This window comes from Oryctolagus cuniculus, chromosome 17, assembly GCF_051225735.1.
Source record: "Oryctolagus cuniculus isolate XC-2025 breed Fujian yellow rabbit chromosome 17, ASM5122573v1, whole genome shotgun sequence".
Lineage (NCBI taxonomy): Eukaryota > Metazoa > Chordata > Mammalia > Lagomorpha > Leporidae > Oryctolagus > Oryctolagus cuniculus.
In genome coordinates this window covers 47,919,455-47,938,507 of record NC_142883.1, presented here as the reverse complement: position 1 = coordinate 47,938,507, position 19,053 = coordinate 47,919,455, and the positions used below count along the sequence as shown (strand labels likewise).

General features: G+C 44.0%; 1 protein-coding gene across 10 annotated transcripts in view; it reads left to right on the top strand.

The window, feature by feature from the left end:
• METTL16 (methyltransferase 16, RNA N6-adenosine) overlaps positions 1–19,053 on the top strand; it is an 85,157-nt gene that overhangs the window by 15,823 nt on the left and 50,281 nt on the right. For 3 of the 10 annotated variants that reach the window (XM_008270913.5, XM_008270914.5, XM_089317626.1), the window contains exon 3: positions 13,297–13,458. The exons of 5 other annotated variants lie outside the window; for them this stretch is intronic. In XM_008270913.5, coding sequence (XP_008269135.1) covers positions 13,297–13,458 — 162 coding nt within the window. Of the gene's footprint in view, positions 1–7,130; positions 7,222–12,471; positions 12,598–13,296; positions 13,459–19,053 lie in introns of all 10 variants that reach the window. 2 more of the 10 variants (XM_089317624.1, XM_089317621.1) reach the window with 2 other exon arrangements.

Genomic DNA, 19,053 nt, shown 5'->3' with positions numbered 1-19,053 from the left:
TTTTATTTTTCTTCTTCTTCTTCTTCTTCTTTTTTTTTTTTTTTTTTTTTTTTTAAGATTTATTTTATTTACTACTAGTAGGGAGCTGGATTGGAAGTGGAGTAGTCGAGACTAGAACTGGCCCTCTGATATGGGATACATCCCAAACAGCAGCTTGACCTGCTGCTCCACAACGTCTTCCCCATAACTGAAGTTTTCTACCCATAATTTCTCAACTTCCAGTGTCTCCTTCCTCACCTCCTAAGAACCACTATTCTAATCTTTGCTTCTATGAGTTTGACTATTTAGATACCTTCTTTAAGTGAAATCATGTAGTATTTGTCTTTCTGTGATAGCTTGTTTCACATAGAATAATGCCCATAAGGTTAATTTATGCTGTTGCATACTGTAGGATTTCCTTCCATTTTAAGGCTAAATAATATTTATATTCCATTTTTTTGTATATACCTCAGTTCATATGTCTGTCCATCTATGGTGGACATTTAGTTCCTTTCCACATCTTGGCTAATGTGAATAGTGCTACATTGAACATAGGAGTGTTTGGGGCCGGCGCCGTGTCTCACTTGGTTAATCCTCTACCTGCGGCACCAGCATCCCATATGGGCACCAGATTCTGTCCCGGTTGCTCCTCTTCCAGTCCAGCTCTCTGCTGTGGCCTGGGAAGGCAGTGGAGGATGGCCCAGGTGCTTGGGCTCTTGCACCTGCATGAGAGACCAGGAGGAAGCACCTGGCTTCTGGCTTCGGATTGGCATAGCTCTGGCCATAGTGGCCATTTGGGGGGTGAACCAACGGAAGGAAGAACTTTCTGTCTTTCTCCCTCACTGTCTAACTATCTGTCAAATAAAAACAAAAACAAAAACAAAAAAACATAGGAGTGCTAATATTTCTTTAAGATCCTCATTTATTTCTTTTGGTTAAATACTTGGAAGTGAGATTACAGGATCATTTGGTAGGTCTAATTTTATTTTTCTAAAAAAATGTATTTATCTGCAAGATAGACAGGGACAAAGAAAGAGAAAGCATGTATTCCCATCCACTAGTTGACTCCCCAGTGCCCACAACAACCTGGGTTGAAGTTGGGAGCCAGGAACTCAATTCAGGTCTCCCACATGGATGGCAGGGACCTGTTTATTGGAGCTATCACTGCTGCCTCAAAGGGTCTGCATTAGCAGGAATTTGAAGTTAGGAGCTAGGTGTTAAATCCAGATACTCTGATGTGGGATGTGGGTGTCTTAACCACCGAGCTAAAGACCTGCCCCTACTTTTAATTTTTTTGAGGAAACTACAATTTGTTCTTCACAGTGGCTGTATTATTTTGCATTTCCACTAACAATATGCAAATATGCCACATCCTCATTAACACTTAGTATATTTTTTTCATAATAGGTATCCTAATAGGTATGAAGTGGCAGACGTCTAATTGTGGTTTTGATTTGCATTTCTCTGATGATTACTTCAAGTGTCTTCATTTACACATTGGCCATTTGTATGTCTTCTTTGGAGAAATGTCTACTTTACGTCCTAATTTTTAGATAAGTTATTAGTTTATTTGCTCTTGAGTTGTAGGAGCTCCTTGTATATTTGAAAATCAACCCCTTATCAGATAAAATGGTTGGTAAATACATTCTGTATGTTGCCTTTTAACTGTTGATTATTTGTAGAGAGGGAGACAAAAGACATCTTCTACTCTTTTGTTCACTCTCCAAATGGCCACATCAGCCAGATCTGTGGACCAGGCCAAAATCAGGGGCCTGGAACCCCATATTCCAGTCTCTGATGTGGGTAGCCAGGGTTCCAAGTACTCTGGTCATCTGCTGCTGCCTTCCCAGGAGCATTAGCTGGGAGCTGGACCTGAAGTGGAGCAATCAGGACTTGAACTGACGCCCGTGTGGGATACTGGTGTCACAGGCAGCAGCTTAACCCACTGCACCACAACACTGACCCCTTAAAAAAACTTAAAAGATGCTATAAGTAAAAGATGACAAGACAATATGTAGCCTATGACAAAAGAATAATATCCTTAATATAAGGAATTCTTAGAAGATATTAAAAAAGAAAAAAACCTCAATAAAATTAAGGATGAAAACAAGCAACTTACAAAAGAAAAAAATAAATGAGTCAAATTAGCAAAGATAAATGCTATGGTAAAAATTATACTCAAGGGATTGAGTGATAGAATGGTGATGGAATTGCAGCCTTAAAAGTTCTAAAGAACATGTTCAAATGAAATAATGTGGATTGAGCATGTTTATCCCAAGGCTTTTTTTTATATATATATAGATTTATTTTATTTATTTGAAAGGCAGAGTTGGCTGGCGCCGCAGCTCAATAGGCTAATCCTCCGCCTTGTGGCGCCGGCACAATGGGTTCTAGTCCCAGTCGGGGCGCCGGATTCTGTCCCAGTTGCCCCTCTTCCAGGCCAGCTCTCTGCTGTGGCCAGGGAGTGCAGTGGAGGATGGCCCAAGTGCTTGGGCCCTGCACCCCACGGGAGACCAGGAGAAGCACCTGGCTCCTGCCATCGGATCAGCGTGGTGCACCAGCCACAGCGCTCCGGCCATGGCGGCCATTGGAGGGTGAACCAACAGCAAAAGGAAGACCTTTCTTTCTCTCTGTCTCTCTCTCTCTCACTGTCCACTCTGCATGTCAAAAAAAAAAAAAAAAAAGGGTTACAGAGAAAGATAGGAAAAGACAGAGTGAGCCGCAGAGGGAGAGAGAGAGAGAGAGATCCTCCATTTGCTGGTTTACTCCCCAAGTGACCATAACTGTCAAGGCTAGGCCAGGTCAAAGCCAGGAGCTAGGAACTCCATTCTGGTCCCCCAAGTGGGTGGCAGGGACCCAAGTGCTTGGGCCATCTTGTACTGCTTTTCCAGAAGGATTAATAGGGAGCTGGATTAGAAGCAGAACACTGATACAGGATTCACTTATATGGGATACCAGTGTCACAGGTGGGGCTCAACCTGCTGTGCCACGATGTCTTCCTCATTCCAAGGCTTTTGATAACCAGGCAAATTGGAAATAATCTAAATACCTTGTATGTAGGTTCTTAAAATGTATTGGAACACCCTGCAGCCTTTAGAAGGTATGGTGCAGACTATAAAACATGATAATTGCATTTCAAATTAAAAACACAATACCTGTGCTGATGTACTGTGCACAGAAAGGGAATAGAGGGGTCGATGCTGTGGCAAGTAAAACTGCTTCCTGCAGTATTGACATCTCATATGGGTGCCAGTTCAAGTCCTGGCTGCTCCACTTCTGATCCAGCTCCCTATTAAAGCACCTGGGAAAGCAGCAGAAGGTGGCCAAGTACTTGGGCCCTGCACCCACATGGGAGACCTGGAAGAAGCTCCTGGCTCCTAGCTTCGTATTGTTCCAGCTCTAGCCATTGTGGCCATTTGGGGAGTGAACAGCGGATGGAAGATCTCTCTCTCCCTTTTTTTTTTTTTTTTTTTTTTTGGTTTTTTGGTTTTTTGGACAGGCCGAGTGGACAATGAGAGAGAGAAACAGAGAGAAAAGTCTTCCTTTTTGCTGTTGGTTCACGCTGCAGCCGGCGCACCGTGCTGATCTGAAGGCAGGAGCCAGGTGCTTATCCTGGTCTCCCATGGGGTGCAGGGCCCAAGTACTTGGGCCATCCTCCACTGCACTCCCAGGCCACAGCAGAGAGCTGTCCTGGAAGAGGGGCGACTGGGACAGAATCCGGCACCCCGACCGGGACTAGAATCCGGAGTGCCGGCGCCGCAGGCAGAAGATCAGCCTATTGAGCCGCAGCACCGGCCTCTCTCTCTTTTATAACTCTGCCTTTCAAATAAATAAATTTTTTTTTTTTAACATGTGTGATTGCCTGCACCGGGCCTGGTTTCCAGTAACTGTTCTGGAAGCAGATCTTTTTTTTTTTTTTTTTTTTAATTTGTTTATTTATTTGAAAGTCAGAGTTATACAGAGAGAGGAGAGGCAGAGAGAGAGAGAGGTCTCCTATCCTATGGTTCACTTCCCAATTGGCTGCAACGGCCAGAGCTGAGCCGATCTGAAGCCAGGAGCCAGGAGCTTCTTCTGGGTCTCCCACGAGGGTGCAGGGGCCCAAGGACTTGGGCCATCTTCCACTGCTTTCCCAGGCCATAGCAGAGAGAGCTGGATTGGAAGTGGAGCAGATTGGTCTCGAACCTGTGCCCATATGGGATGCCACTGCTTCAGGCCAGGGCAACCCAACTGTGCCACAGCGTCGGCCCCTCAAATAAATAATCTTTAAAAAAAAATTTCAAAGTAGTTGTTTTATAATAGGTGAAAGTATTTTAAGAGTTTTTGCAGATAGAGTCTAGCGGGTTAAGCCGCCACCTATGACACCAGCATCCCATATGCTCCACTTCTGATCAAACTCCCAGATAACGCACCTCAGAAAGCAGTGGAAGATAACCCAAGTGCTTGGGTCCTTGCCAACCACATGGGATACCCGGATGGAGTTCCAGGCTCTTGGCTTTCACTCGGCTCAGCCCTGGCCATTGGCAGACATTTTGGGGAATGAACTAGCAAATGGAAGATATTCCTCTGTCTCTCCCTCTCTCTCTTAATTCTGCCTGTTAAATAAATTAAAAATTTTTAAAGTTTTTTTTTTTTTTTTTTTTTTTTTTTTTTTTTTTTTAGGGAAAAAAGAGAAAGATCTCATCTTGATGAGAAACTCCTTGTTTGTCTTCAGGGATAGGGCACTATGAGCATTTTGTAGTTGGCGGCGTGGTGTGTCTAGAAGGGACCTATGATAGGAAAGAAGAGATCATCCTATATAGTGTTTTGAGTTGAACATGGCCACTCCCAGACATCCTCCTCCTTCCTGTTTGCATTGTAGAATGAAAGAAGAATCACTCAAATCTAAACTCCACTAATGATGGAAAAGTAATGTCTAGACAAAACATGAGACTTGAGGTGGGCTGGAGTGTCATTTGTTCAACAATTATGTGCTCTCTCTCAAGGGACATGGAAGATATTGTGGAGAGAGGGGTACTTTTTTTTTTTTTTAAGATTTACTTTATTTATTTGAAAGGCAGAGTTAGAGAGATGGAGAAACAGGGAGAGAGAGAGAGAGATCATCTATCCACTGGTTCACTCCCTATATGGCCGCAATGACTAAGGCTGGGCCAGGCCAAAGCCAGGAGCCAGGAGCTTATTCCAGGTCTCCCACGTGGGTACAGGGATTCAAGCACCTGGGCCATCTTCTGCTGCATTCCCAGGCACATTAACAGGGAGTGGAGCAGCCAGGACTTGAACTGGCGCCCATATGGGATGCTGGCACTGCAGGCAGCAGCTTTACCCACTATGTATGCCACAACACTTGCTGAGAGGCTTGCTTCTAACTCAGTCATCCTCAGTATTCATCTTGGTTACCGCTCCTAGCACTGAGATTTTAGAATTTTTTTTTTTTTTTTTTTGAGGTCTTCTGTCCACTGTTTCACTCCCCAAATGGCCATTAGCAGGGAGCTGGATTGGAAGTGGAGCAGCTGGGACTCGAATGAGCACCAGTATGGGATGCTGGTGCTGCAGGCGGAGACTTAACCTACCACACCACAGCACTGGCCCTAGAAAATTTTTTAACTTTACTGAGATTGAGTCTCCCCCCAAAAAGAGGATGGGAGTAAGAGAACATACCTTGGAGGTTGTCATGAAGGGTGGCAGTAATCTAAATAGCACAGGCTGTGGTAGGAATATCTAGCCTTGAACTCAGGAGTTTAATCCCTAACATCTTAAGCTAATAGGACTGAGAGGGTGGGGACTTAATCAGATTGTGGTGCTTAGAAGTGGGGCCTTTGAAAGGTAATTAGGTTGGAGTAGATTGTTGGAGGGGAATCTCCACGACTTGAAGCCTCATGGCTTTATAAGTAGAGAGTGAGACATAACACATGCACTCCCTGTCACTTGCTACATGGTGCCATGTGCCGCTTTGGGACTTTGCCAGCAAGAACACCACCAGATAAGGTCCCTAGACCTTCCACCTTCAGAACCCTGGGCCAAAATAAACCCTTTACTTTATAAAGTTAGCTTTACTTTATACAGTTAGCAGTAGTCAAAAGCTGACTAACATAGTGACTGACACATTGTAGACACTTAATAATGATAGGCACTTATATTTGTTCTGAAGCCTAGTATAAATGACAGGGCTTGCTGGTATGATCTCCCATCTTTCTTCTCCTTCCCTCCCCTGCCCCTTTCTGTTTTTCTTCCCTGCACCTGTCACTGCTTGGTTATAATCATATCTGACCACTGCAATTAGATTTTAGTTTGTGCTTTTTCACAATACCAGCTCCATAGGGACAGCCTGCAATTTACTAGTGCTCTGTCAGTTGAACTTGAATAGAATGTGACACTTAACTGATGTGTTTTTAAACCAAAGACCGATCACACTGGGCAACTATCATTTTTAGCACCTCAGTGGTGATCTAATAACTAGAAACCAAGGTTGGAGTAAGGTTAGAAGGCTTTGATCTTTCTTATTACATCAGGGTTAGTTTCTACAGTGTTAGAACAATTATTATTTCAACCATGGACTGTAGAAATGTATCCTTCCAAAATCCATCTACAGTGGTCATAATACTGCATTCATCAATAGCAATGCAGAAGTCATTCTGAGGAAGTCAAACATGAACCTGTTGACAATAGGCTGTTTTGTGAAACTGGATATGTTAAACAAATAACAAAGACTGATAGAATGAATAAGTTGCAAATTTCCCAGTGAGAGCTAATTTTAGTTCTTAGGCCTCCCTATGAGCTTGGAAATGAGAATGAAAACGATCTTGCCTGTGTTGAGGATTTCTTAATGTCCCAGGGTGCTGATGTGACCTAGATACTTAACTAGTGAAGTTGAATGGCTAGACTTTGTCCTACAAAAGGATTTCTTAACACTCAGACTAGTGTCTGCATTTTCTTAGAAGTAGAAATGAATACTCAGATTAACAAAGTCTAAAAATCAAGACTTCAATACCTTTCAGTTTATTTGATTAGGATATAATCCTCTATTCATTGTGAGTCCTAGTTTATCAGTGACTATGTATATATGTTTTTGAATAACAAGACACTAATTCTATCTGAAGGGCCTCTCCAAATATTAATTATATTGCCGGTTCTCTTACCCTGCATGTCTCATGAAGCTGATGCAGCACTGTCTGACATCTGTGATTACTGTCGCCCAGGGAAATATCCTGGTTTGGTTGTTGGCAGAATTGGCCTTCGTCATGAAAAGCAAGTACTTTGAAACCCAGAATCTGTTTTTTATCCACCTTATCCTGGACAACTCAGGTTTTTGTTTTTTGTTTTTTTTAATATTGGCTATTCTGAATTGTGCTACAGTGAATGTAAGTTTGCACATATCTCTTTGAGATCCTCCCCTGATTCTTTTACATATACCAGAGTTGGGATGGTGGATTATATTGTTATTTTGTTTTTAGTTGTTTTATTTATTTACTTGAGAGAGATAGAATGTACTCCAAATCTGATTCACTCCCCAAATAGCTGCAGTGGCTAGAGGTGGGCTAGGCTGAGGCTGGTAGCCGCTAACTCAGTCTAGGCCTCCATGGACCCAATTACTCAATTTATTACTGCTGCCGCCTAGGGTCTGCATGGCGGGAAGCTAGAATCAAGAGCAGAGCCAGGGGCGGGGGTGGGGGTGCGGTGCCGTAACACAGTGGGTTAACGCCCTGGCCTGAAGAGCTGGCATCCCATATGGGCATTGGTTCGAGACCCACTTCGATCCAGCTCTCTGCTGATGCCTGGGAAAGCAGTAGAAGATGGCTCAAGTCCTTGGGCTCCTGCACCCGCGTGGGAGACCCAGAAGATCATTGTTCCTGGCTTCGGATCAGCATAGCTCTGGACATCGTGGCCAATTGGGGAGTGAACCATAGGATAGGATACCTCTCTCTCTCTGCCTCTTTTCTCTCTGTGTAACTCTGACTTTCAAATAAATAAACAAATCTTAAAAAAAAAAAAAAAGCAGAACTGGAACTGAGTTCAAACACTGCAGTAAGGAATGTGGGCATCCTAATCAGTGTTTTAACAACTAGGCCATGGCTGGCGCCTCGGCTCAACAGGCTAATCCTCCGCCTGCGGCGCTGGCACACTGGGTTCTAGTCCCGGTCGGGGCGCCGGATTCTGTCCCAGTTGCCCCTCTTCCAGGCCAGCTCTCTGCTATGGCCCGAGAGTGCAGTGGAGGATGGCCCAAGTACTTGGGCCCTGCACCCCATGGGAGACCAGGAGAAGCACCTGGCTCCTGCCTTCGGATCAGTGCGATGTGCCGACCGCAGCGTGCCGGCCGCGGCGGCCATTGGAGGGTGAACCAACGGCAAAAGGAAGACCTTTCTCTCTGTCTCTCTTTCTCTCTCACTGTCCACTCTGCCTGTCAAAAAAATAATAAATAAATAAATAAAAACAACTAGGCCAAATGCCTGCCCTTGTTTTTAATTTTTTGAGGAACCTCTATTCTGTTTTCCATAGTAGCTGTACTATTTCACATTCCTACTAACTGTATATAATTTTGCCCCCATCTTCAACAACCTATTATTCTGTACTTTTTTTTTTAAACATATTGGCCATCCTAACAGGTATGAGGTGATAATCTTATGGTTTTCAAATGCATTTACCTAATAATTAGTGATGCTGATCACCATTTCTTTTATTTTTTTCTTTTTAATGATTTACTTATTTATTTGAAAGGCAAAGTTACAGAGAGGAAGAGGTAGAGAGAGAGAGAAGTCTTCCATCTGCTGGTTCACTCCCCAAACGGCTGCAATGGCTGGAGCTGGGCCAATTTGAAGCTAGGAGCCAGGAGTTTTCATCCAGGTCTCCCACATGGGTGCAGGGGCCCAAGCACTTGGGCCATCTTCTGTTTCCTTCCCAGGCACATCATCAGGGAGCTGGATTGGAAGTGGAGCAGCTGGGACTTGAATGAGCACCCATATGGGATGCCTGCACTGCAGGCTGACGCTTTACCTGCTTTGCCACAGTGCCGGTCCCATTTCATTAGCATCTTAGCCGTGTGTATCTTTGGAGCAATGTCTATTCAAGTCCTTTACCCACTTTTAAATTGTTTTCTGAATTTGATTGTTGGTTGGTAAGGCCATTTATTTGTTTTTTGTTTGTTTGTTTTTAGGATTTATTTTTACTTGAAAGTCAGAGTTAGAGAGAGAGAGAGAGAGACAAAGAGAGAGAGAGGGAGAGGTTTTCCATCTGCTGGTTCACTCCCCAGTTGGCCTCAACGGCCGGAAGTGCGCCGATCTGAAGCTTCTTCTGGGTCTCCCACATGCATGCAGGGGCCCAGGAACTTGGGCCATCTTCTACTGCTCCCGCAGGCCATAGAGAGCTGGATTGGAAGTGGAGCAGCTGGGACTTGAACCGGCACCCATATGGGACGCCGGCACTGCAGGCGGCAGCTTTACCCCTTACGCTACAGCGCTGGCCCTGGCCATTTAGTTTAATAGGTGAAATTTACCAAAATTTTAGCAGTTGAAATATGTAAATATCAGCACTAAAAACTACTTAAATGTTTTTATTATATTCTTAAGCCCAGAGATAGATATGAGCTTGTGGAGAAGCCACAATATTGATTTTTTTTCCCCTGAAGTACTCATGAGATTTTTTTTCCCAACTAGCTTATGGTAAAGATAGGATTTTAGGTCCTTAGAGAGATGATGGGTTGAGTTTTGGTTCTGTTGGAAACCAATAATAATTATTATTGTATTCTAATTAAGTTAAAGACTCCATCTTTTCCTTTAGATCCCCCACCTTTCTCCATCTCTAGAGTTATGCACAGTGTGGTGATCTTTGTCTTAAATGTATAATTTGTCTCTGTTGACTGTCTTTTCTTTCCACTTAAGTTTTTAAAAATTGACATTAATTCACATACCACAAAATACACCATTTTCAGTGTACAATTCAGTTATTTTTGTATGTTGACATGGTTGTGCAAGCATCAGCAATATCTAATTCCTTAATATTTTTATTGCCCCAGAAAGAAACCCCATATCCTAGCAGTCACTACACATTCCTCTCCCTCCAGTATCTGGCAACAGCTAATCTATTTTCTGCTGTAGGGATTTGATTATTCTTTTTGACTTCCCATTGACTTTATTTATTTATTTTTTTTGAGATATATTTATTATTTGAAAGGCAGAGTTACGGAGAGGCAGAGAGAGAGAGAGAGAGCACGCGAGCGGGAGGTCTTCCATCAGCTGTCATTTTCCAAGTAGCTGTAACAGCTAGAGCTGGGCTGATCCGAAGCCAGGAGCCAGGAGCTTCTCCAGGTCTCCCACTTGGGTGTAGGGGCCCAAGGTCTTGGGGTGTCTTCTGCTGCTTTCCCAGTGCATAGAGAGAGCTGGATCAGAAGTGGAGCAACTGGGTCTTGAACTGGCGACATATGAGATACTGGCACTGCAGGCAGTGGCTTTACCCACTACACCACAATCCCTGCCCCTCCACTGACTTTAAACATGCTTAAGTTTTTCACTTAAAAAAGTTAATAAAGCTTCTCTATCAACTCTACTGCCCCATCTCTCTTCGCCCCCATAGCAACCTATGTTCTTGGAAAGTCTGTTTTTACTGTCTCCATTTTTCCTCACTGTACTTAATTATCCTAAATGTTTTCTTCTTAAACATTTTCATTTACTTATTTAAGTGTTTGAAACACCGAAAGACAGCGAGAGAGAGATCGATCTCCCATCCACTGGTTTACTCCCCAAATGCCTGCAACAGCATTTGTATCCAGGTCGAAACCAGGATCTGGGAACTCAGTCTGGGTTTCCCAGGGACCCAAGACCTTGAGCCATCACTTGCTGCCTTCCAGGGTGCACATTGGTGGGAGCGGAACCAGGATTTAAACTCAGGCATTCCCATATGGGATGTGGGTGTCCTGCCCTCATTTGACCTTTGTTGACCTCTCCTTATAGACACCCCCTACCCTTGGCTCTCTTGGCACCGCATGGTTCTAGTTTTCCTTCTTATTCTTTGGGCTCCCTTTTCTCCTTGTGGAGCTTCCTCTCTGATTGTATGTACTTTGCTCTTTGTTTTTCCTCCTTAGTCACTCTAACCTATGGCATTGTTTCACTTGTTTGTTTGCAAACCACTTACACATTTATACAAACCTCTTGCCTAGGCTCCATTCCTAGAGATCACTGCTCACTCTGTGTTTCCACTTCAATGTCTCAAATGCAGCTCATATTTCTCCTTAAAAATGTTTCTCTGCCAGATTTCCTGTCTTCAGTGGATGACATTGTCAATCCTGTTGAACCTTAGGAGGCAAATTTGAGACGTATTCTTCCTCATCTCACATGTCAGTCCATCGCCAACCTTCATAACATTTCCCTCCAAAAAAGCTTTGAATTCTTATCATTTTTCCCTGTCTCTGCTATTGTCAGCATTATCTAGTCTCTTAGGTACAGCAATAGCTTTCTTTCTTTGGAGATTTATGTATTATTTGAAAGGCAGAGTTACTGAGAGAGAGACAGACAGAGCTTCCATCTGTTGGTTCACTCCTCAGATGGCCTCAATGGCCAGAGCTGGGCCACACTGAAGCCAGGAGCCAGGAACTCTGTCCCAGTCTCATGTGGCTGCAGGGGCCCTAGCACTTGGGCCATCTTCCACTGCTTTCCCTGGTGCATTAGCAGGGAGCTGGATTGGAAGTGGAGCAGCCTTGACCTGCAGCAGTGCTCACATGGGATGCTGGCATTGCAGGTGGCAGCTTAACTTGCTGCACCACAACACGGGCCCCAACAATAGCTTTCTATTTGGTAACTAATTTCACTTTGGTCTATTTTTTACACCATACCAGACCTAAATCTTTAACATGGACTGTAATTATCCTGATGTGATTCATTATTAAGAGCTTTTACTTTCAAAAAAGACGCAGATTTGATGACCGAATTCCAATGATCGCCCTAATTGTAAGGCCCTGCATAATCTGGCCTCTGTCTTCCTCTGCAGCCTCATCCTGAGTGAAGCTTACTTACCTTGTCCTGTGCATTTTAGATGTGGTGGCTGTCTCTCAGCACCTGGGATGCCCTAGGAGCTCACACTTGCCTTAGGTCTGCTCTTTTCGTGTAGGACTGCTAGAATGCATGTTCCCTTCTCCTATTCTTTTCCTTTGCTAATTTTTCTCTCAGTTCTTTGCTCTATCACCTCTGTGGAGAAATCTTCCCTGACCTCTGAAAACAGATCCACTTATTGCATAGGTTTTATGGCACCTTGTACCTATGTTTTATAGTGTTTATCACAGTTAACTGTTATGTGTGTTTGAGTGGTTCTTGGATTGATTGATGTCCTCTATAAGACTGTTAGCTTCATGAAGGGAAGCTTCATGTTTGTGCTTGCTTACTGCAGTATCTCTAACATTTTACACAATGCCTGGCAGTTAGGTTACAATCGATATCCATTGCCTGAATAAAGGAATATATATAAATACCAGTATTCCAATTTTTGTACAGATTTTTTTTTTTTTTTTGACAGGCAGAGTGGACAGTGAGAGAGAGTCAGAGAGAAAGGTCTTCCTTTGCTGTTGGTTCACCCTCCAATGGCCGCCGCGGCTGGCGCACTGCGGCCGGTGCACCGTGCTGATCCGATGGCAGGAGCCAGGTACTTATCCTGGTCTCCCATGGGGAGACTTGGGCCATCCTCCACTGCACTCCCTGGCCACAGCAGAGAGCTGGCCTGGAAGAGGGGCAACCGGGACAGAATCCGGCGCCCCAACCGGGACTAGAACCCGGTGTGCCGGCGCCGCTAGGCGGAGGATTAGCCTAGTGAGCTGCGGCGCCGGCCAGAAACTTTTTTTTTTTTAAGATTGATTTATTTATTTGAAAGGTGGAGTTAGAGAGAGAGATCTTCCATCTGCTGGGTCACTCCCCAAATGACTGCAATGGCCAGGGCTGGGCCAGATCAAAGCCAGGAGCCAGGAGCTTCATCCAGGTCTCCCACTTGTGTGCAAGGGCCCAAGCACTTGGGCCATCTTCTGCTTCTCAGGCGCATCAGCAGGGAGCTGGATCGGATGTGGAGCAACTGGTACTTGAACTGGTGCCCACGTGGGATGCTGGAGCTACAGATGGTGGCTTAACCTGCTGGGCCACAGCACCCACCAGCCCCAAAGAGAAATATTGTTTGTATTTTACCATTTAAAACTGTGGAATAACAAGTACCCCCCTTTCCTTACAGTTCCATTAGGTACAATAGAGGATACAACCTGTCAGCCTTGTAGTTACTGTGTGTTGCCCGTATAGATCATAAGATTTGAAGAAATTTCATATGAAAATATTGATTGCTAATTTTGTTTGAAAATAGGAGATCTGGCAAAACTGGGCTAACAAACTCCCTACACATTACTTGCCTAGAACTGAGTGGTGGCCATAACTTTGGAGTAATCATTTTAGTCACTGGCATCATTCTCTCAAAGGTGTGGTCATTGAACTGGCTGCTCAGCCACAAACTGGTACTGTCTGCAAGGTGAGGACTTTGTGCCGTGTGTTTGGTTCATTTCTTTGGTTGGATGACTGTCATGAGTATGTTGATAGATGCTCTGGCACAAGCTTCTTGTCTTGTCAGGGATTGCCATTTTGAGTAATATCAATAGCTGTCTCCTGTAAGTACTAGAGTTTATAATCCCTGATTTTCACAATTTCTTTGAAATGATAGTGCAAAAAAATGTTCAGAAGCTATAAGGCAGTAGTTAATGTTAGTATGTCCTTTTCTTGGATGTACTATTCATCAGGTTTTTAAGTTATCTAGATTATTAATTATCTTTAATAGAAATTTTCTGAAATTTTACATTTGAGATTTTTGACTTTGAATTTGATTTTTAAGACTTTATATTGGAATATTTTCCTTTTGTGTATTTAATGATGAAGCTGAGCAGTAGATTGGGCCACTGTAGAACAGTGGATATGTGGGATTCAAAGACTGATGCATTTGAATGCCTTAGTGAGGTATGCAGGTATGAACTTCTTTCCATGTGTGAAAATCGATTTTCATTCTTATGTAATTGTATGAGATAGAGTTGGCCCATTTTCTTCATGCACTTGACTAATTTCATAGGAGTAAAATACAGTATTTTTGTAAGTTTTCATAGATTTCATGTAAAAGTTTTCATAGATTTCATGCCTTTTTATTGCTACATAATATATATTGTTGATCCTGAGTTTGTACTGCTTTTTATTGAGGAAGAAATACAAAAGAAATACAAGTCTTTTTCTCTTTTTTACGTGGAAATTGATTGAGGCAGTTGCTGTGCGATTGAGTGAAGCAGAAATGTGTTCATGGTTTCTTGCCCGTGGATTAGCTCTCTTTTATCTGCCCCCACAAATGACAAAATTAATATCTGTCTACTTCTGATGTCTAAGAATAGACTTAATATCCCTTTAAATGAGCTAAATATATTTTAATGAGACTTTTTATTGCTAGCATATATTTAATACAATAACCTTCTACTTCCAGTGTTCTGTGGAAGCTATTCTTTAAAAGATCACCAATCTCTACCTAAATGTAAAGTCAATTACTTTTAAAAGTTACTGCTCTTCTGACCTCAATCTAGCATGCCGTATTTTTTCCCAGTCCCACACAATCGCTTCTTTGTTTCATTTAATCCTTTTTTTCCTGTAAAATTTAAGCCTGTCCATTGTCAGATCATAACTCCTGTTATTTTTTTTTTAATTTGCAGTTTCTGGTATACTTTCACTTAAATTTTTATTTAAGACTTTGAATCTCTTTGTTGTCAGTGTCATTTAAAACTTTTATTTTTCATTTATATTTGAAAGGCAGTGAGAGAGAGGAAAAAAACCTCGTATTTTCCAACTGAGCTCCCTTAAAGTTCATAACAGCAAGGGCTCAGCTAGGCTGAAACAGTTTCCCAGAACTCAGTGTGGGTTTCCCATGTTGGTAACAGTGATCCAAGTCCTTGAGCTGTCACCTGCTGTCTGCCAGGGAATGTATTAGCACGAAGTGGGATATGGAAGCAGAACTGGAATTTAGGCCCAGACACTTTGAAATGGTGCACTGACATTAAAGCAGTGTGTTAACTCTGCACTGAATGCCCCCCTCCTTAAACTTATTTAATTTTTGTTTTTATTTGAAAAGCAGAGAAAGACAGAGGCAGAGAAATATGTAGGCATAGTTTTCACTTACTACATAGTTTATTGTAGTTAATTGGTTTTGTCTCTGAACTGATCCAAGAGTCTTTTTTTTTTTTTTAAGATTTTATTTATTTATTTGAAAAGCAGAGATGGAGAGAGAAAAAGATCTTCCACCTGCTGGTTCACTCCCCAAATGGCTATAACAGCCAGCACTGGGCCAGGCCAGAGCCAGGTGCCAGGAGCTTCCTTCAGGTTTTTCACATAGGTGCAGGACGTCAAGTACTTGGGCCATCCTCTGCTGCTTTTCCCAGGCACATTTGCAGGGAGCTCGATCCAAAGCAGAACAGCTGGGATTCAAACTGGTGCCCATATGGTTTGCTAGCACTGCAGGTAGCAGCTTAACCTTCTATGCCACAGCACCAGCCCCAATCCAAGAATCTTATATATGAATTTATTAATTTAGATTTAAATTTCTGTAATGTGCTTCATTTTTTCAAAAGATTTATTTTATTTATTTGTTGGACAAAGTTACAGAGAAAGGTAGAGACAGAGAAAAAGGAAGAGAGATCTTCCCTCTGCTATTTCACTTCCCAGATGGCTGCAAAGGCTGGAGCTGAGCCGATCCAAAGCTTCTTCTGGGTCTCCCACGTGGGTGCAGGGGTCCAAGGACTTGGGCCACCTGCTGCTTTCTCAGGCACATTAACAGGGAGCTGTTTAGGAAATGTAGCAGTTGGAGCTTGATCCAGCGCCCATATGGGATGCCTACAGACCTGGGCTTTAACTCTCTGTACCACAGTGCTGGTCCCCATTTTTTTTTTAAGACTCATTTTTATTTGAAAAGCAGAATGGCAGAGAGAGAGAGAGAAAACATGCAATCTCCCAGATGGACATAACAGCCAGAACAGGACCAGGCTGAAGTCAGGAGCCAGGAACTCCATTTGGTCTCCTAAGTGGGTAGCAGGAGCCTAAATACTGAGCCATCATCACCTGTAGCCTTCCCTGGTGCTTGAGGAAGCAGAGCAGCCAGAACGTGAATCAGCATCTGATATTGTATGCCAGGATAGCAAGAAGTGGCCATGCCTGCCCCCTATAGTGCTTTATTTATTTATTTATTTATTTATTTTTATTTCTTTGCATTGTATGATCTGGTTTTTTCACCTCTCTTTGACCACCTGATTTTATTTGATTATGTTATTCTCTTGATTCCTCTAGTGTTTATAGTCTTATATATTTACTTATACCTTTCCACTTAATTTATCCATTTTAAATGAAATGTTTTGACCCCATATATAAAAGATGAGAACACGGCAGGTGTTGTGTGCTGCAGCAGGTTATGCCACAGTTTGCATTGCCCACATCCCAAATCAGAGCGTCCATTTGAGACCCAGCTCCTCTGCTTCCAATCTTGCTTTCTGATAATGTGTCTTGGAAAGTAACAGATGATAGCCGGTGCTGCGGCTCACTAGGCTAATCCTCCGCCTTGCGGCGCTGGCACACCGGGTTCTAGTCCCGGTCGGGGCACCGGATTCTGTCCCAGTTGCCCCTCTTCCAGGCCAGCTCTCTGCTGTGGCCAGGGAGTGCAGTGGAGGATGGCCCAATGCTTGGGCCCTGCACCCCACGGGAGACCAGGAGAAGTACCTGGCTCCTGCCATCGGATCAGCGTGGTGCACTGGCCGCAGTGTGCCAGCCGCGGCGGCCATTGGAGGGTGAACCAACGGCAAAGGAAGACCTTTCTCTCTGTCTCTCTCTCTCACTGTCTACTCTGCCTGTCAAAAAAAAAAAAAGAAAAAAGTAACAGATGATGATCAGAGTATTTGGGTCCTTGCCACTCATACGGGAGACCAAGATGGAGTTCCTGGCTCCTGGCTTTGTCCTGGCCCAGACCCTGCACTTATAGACATTTGGGGAGTGAAGTAGTGGATAGAAGACCCCTGTCTCTGTCTCTTCCTCCCTCTCCCTCTGTCACTCTGCATTCAAATAAATAAATCTTAAAAAAATAATGAAAGATGAGGAAATAATGTATTTAACTTCCTCTTCCTTTCTTGTTTATCATCCTGAGTTTTAATGATGCATATATTAGCATGACTTGTAAACATTTGCATTTTACTAGGTAGGCACAGTTTATAGGTGTTTTCATCAGTTCTCTGGTTAAAATGGCTTCAACACTCATTGTCACCGCTTGTGCCACAGTTTGTATATTTATCTCTCGATTGACTGAACTTTTTTTTTATATAATTTATTTATTTATTTTTATTTTTGACAGGCAGAGTGGACAGAGAGAGACAGAAAGGTCTTCCTTTGCCATTGGTTCACCCTCCAATGGCCGCCGCGGCCGGCGCGCTGCGGCCGGTGCACCACGCTGATCCGATGGCAGGAGCCAGGAGCCAGGTGCTTTTCCTGGTCTCCCATGGGGTGCAGGGCCCAAGCACCTGGGCCATCCTCCACTGCACTCCCTGGCCACAGCAGAGGGCTGGCCTGGAAGAGGGGCAACCGGGACTAGAACCCGGTGTGCCGGTGCTGCTAGGCGGAGGATTAGCCTAGTGAGTCGCGGCGCCTGCTGACTGAACTTTTTTTTAAGATTTTATTTATTTGAGAGGTAGAGTTACAGAGAGAAAGGTCTTCCATCCACTGGTTCACTCCCCAAATGGCCTCAACGGCAGGAGTTGGGCAGATCCAAAGCCAGGAGCTTCTTCAGGGTCTCCCACATAGGTACAGGGGCCCAAGCACTTGGACCATCCTCTATTGCTTTCCCAGGCCATAGCAGAGAGTTGTATCGGAAGTGGAGCAGCCGGGACTCAAGCCGGCGCCCTATGGGATGCCAGCACCACAAGTGAAGGCTTAGCCTGCTACACTACAGTGACAGCCTGGATTTCTTTCATTAGAAATTCCTCGCCGGCACCGCGGCTCACTAGGCTAATCCTCCGCCTAGTGGCGCCGGCACACCGGGTTCTAGTCCTGGTCGGGGCGCCGGATTCTGTCCTGGTTGCCCCTCTTCCAGGCCAGCTCTCTGCTGTGGCCTGGGAGTGCAGTGGAGGATGGCCCAAGTGCTTGGGCCCTGCACCCCATGGGAGACCAGGAGAAGCACCTGGCTCCTGCCTTCGTATGAGCGCGGTGCATGGGCCGCGGCGGCCATTGGAGGGTGAACCAATGGCAAAAGGAAGACCTTTCTCTCTGTCTCTCTCACTATCCACTCTGCCTGTCAGGAAAAGGAAAGGAAAGGAAAGGAAAGGAGAGGAGAGGAGAGGGGAGGGGAGGGGAGGGGAGGGGAGGGGAGGGGAGGGGAGGGGAGGGGAGGGGAGAGGAGAGGAGAGGAGAGGAAAGGAATTCCTTCACAAAAGGCTAGTGGGAACTATATTCCTTGAGTTCTTGAATGTTCATAATTGTAAAATTCTAGCTGAACTGACCCTTACATTATCTGGTCCAATCTCTTAATTTTACAGAGATACTGAATTTTAAGAACTATAGTGACTTGTTTAAGTCCATGACAAATTGACTGCAAAGCCAAGATCAAAGTCCAGGTTTCCCAGTTCCCGTACTAGAGCGTATTTTTTGTGGGTGATAGAGGGAGCTTGGGTTAAGGGTACCAAGCTGAGGTTTCCATGGTAGCCAGGTGGACACAGCACTGTTCCTTCTGTTGTGGCATTCAAGCAGATTGTCATTGAATCTTTCAAATGATTGTGCTTTTGATAACCAAAGAGGGAACAGAAAAGATGAGGTAGGTCAGAAGTTGTTTGAGAATGGTCAGCTCTCAGACCATACAACCGAAGACTAGAATCCTATGCAGAAATTTCAAAACCTTCCCATTTTTTATAGTCCTATTTATTGACTTTCTGTTCTTTCTTCTCATCCCCCTGTTTATAAATAGTTTGTTGGCTTTCTCTTTTAAAAAATGTTTTTATTTATTTGAAAGGCAGAGAGACAGAGACTGAGAACTTCTAGTCACTAGTTGATTCCCTAAATGGTGATAACAGCT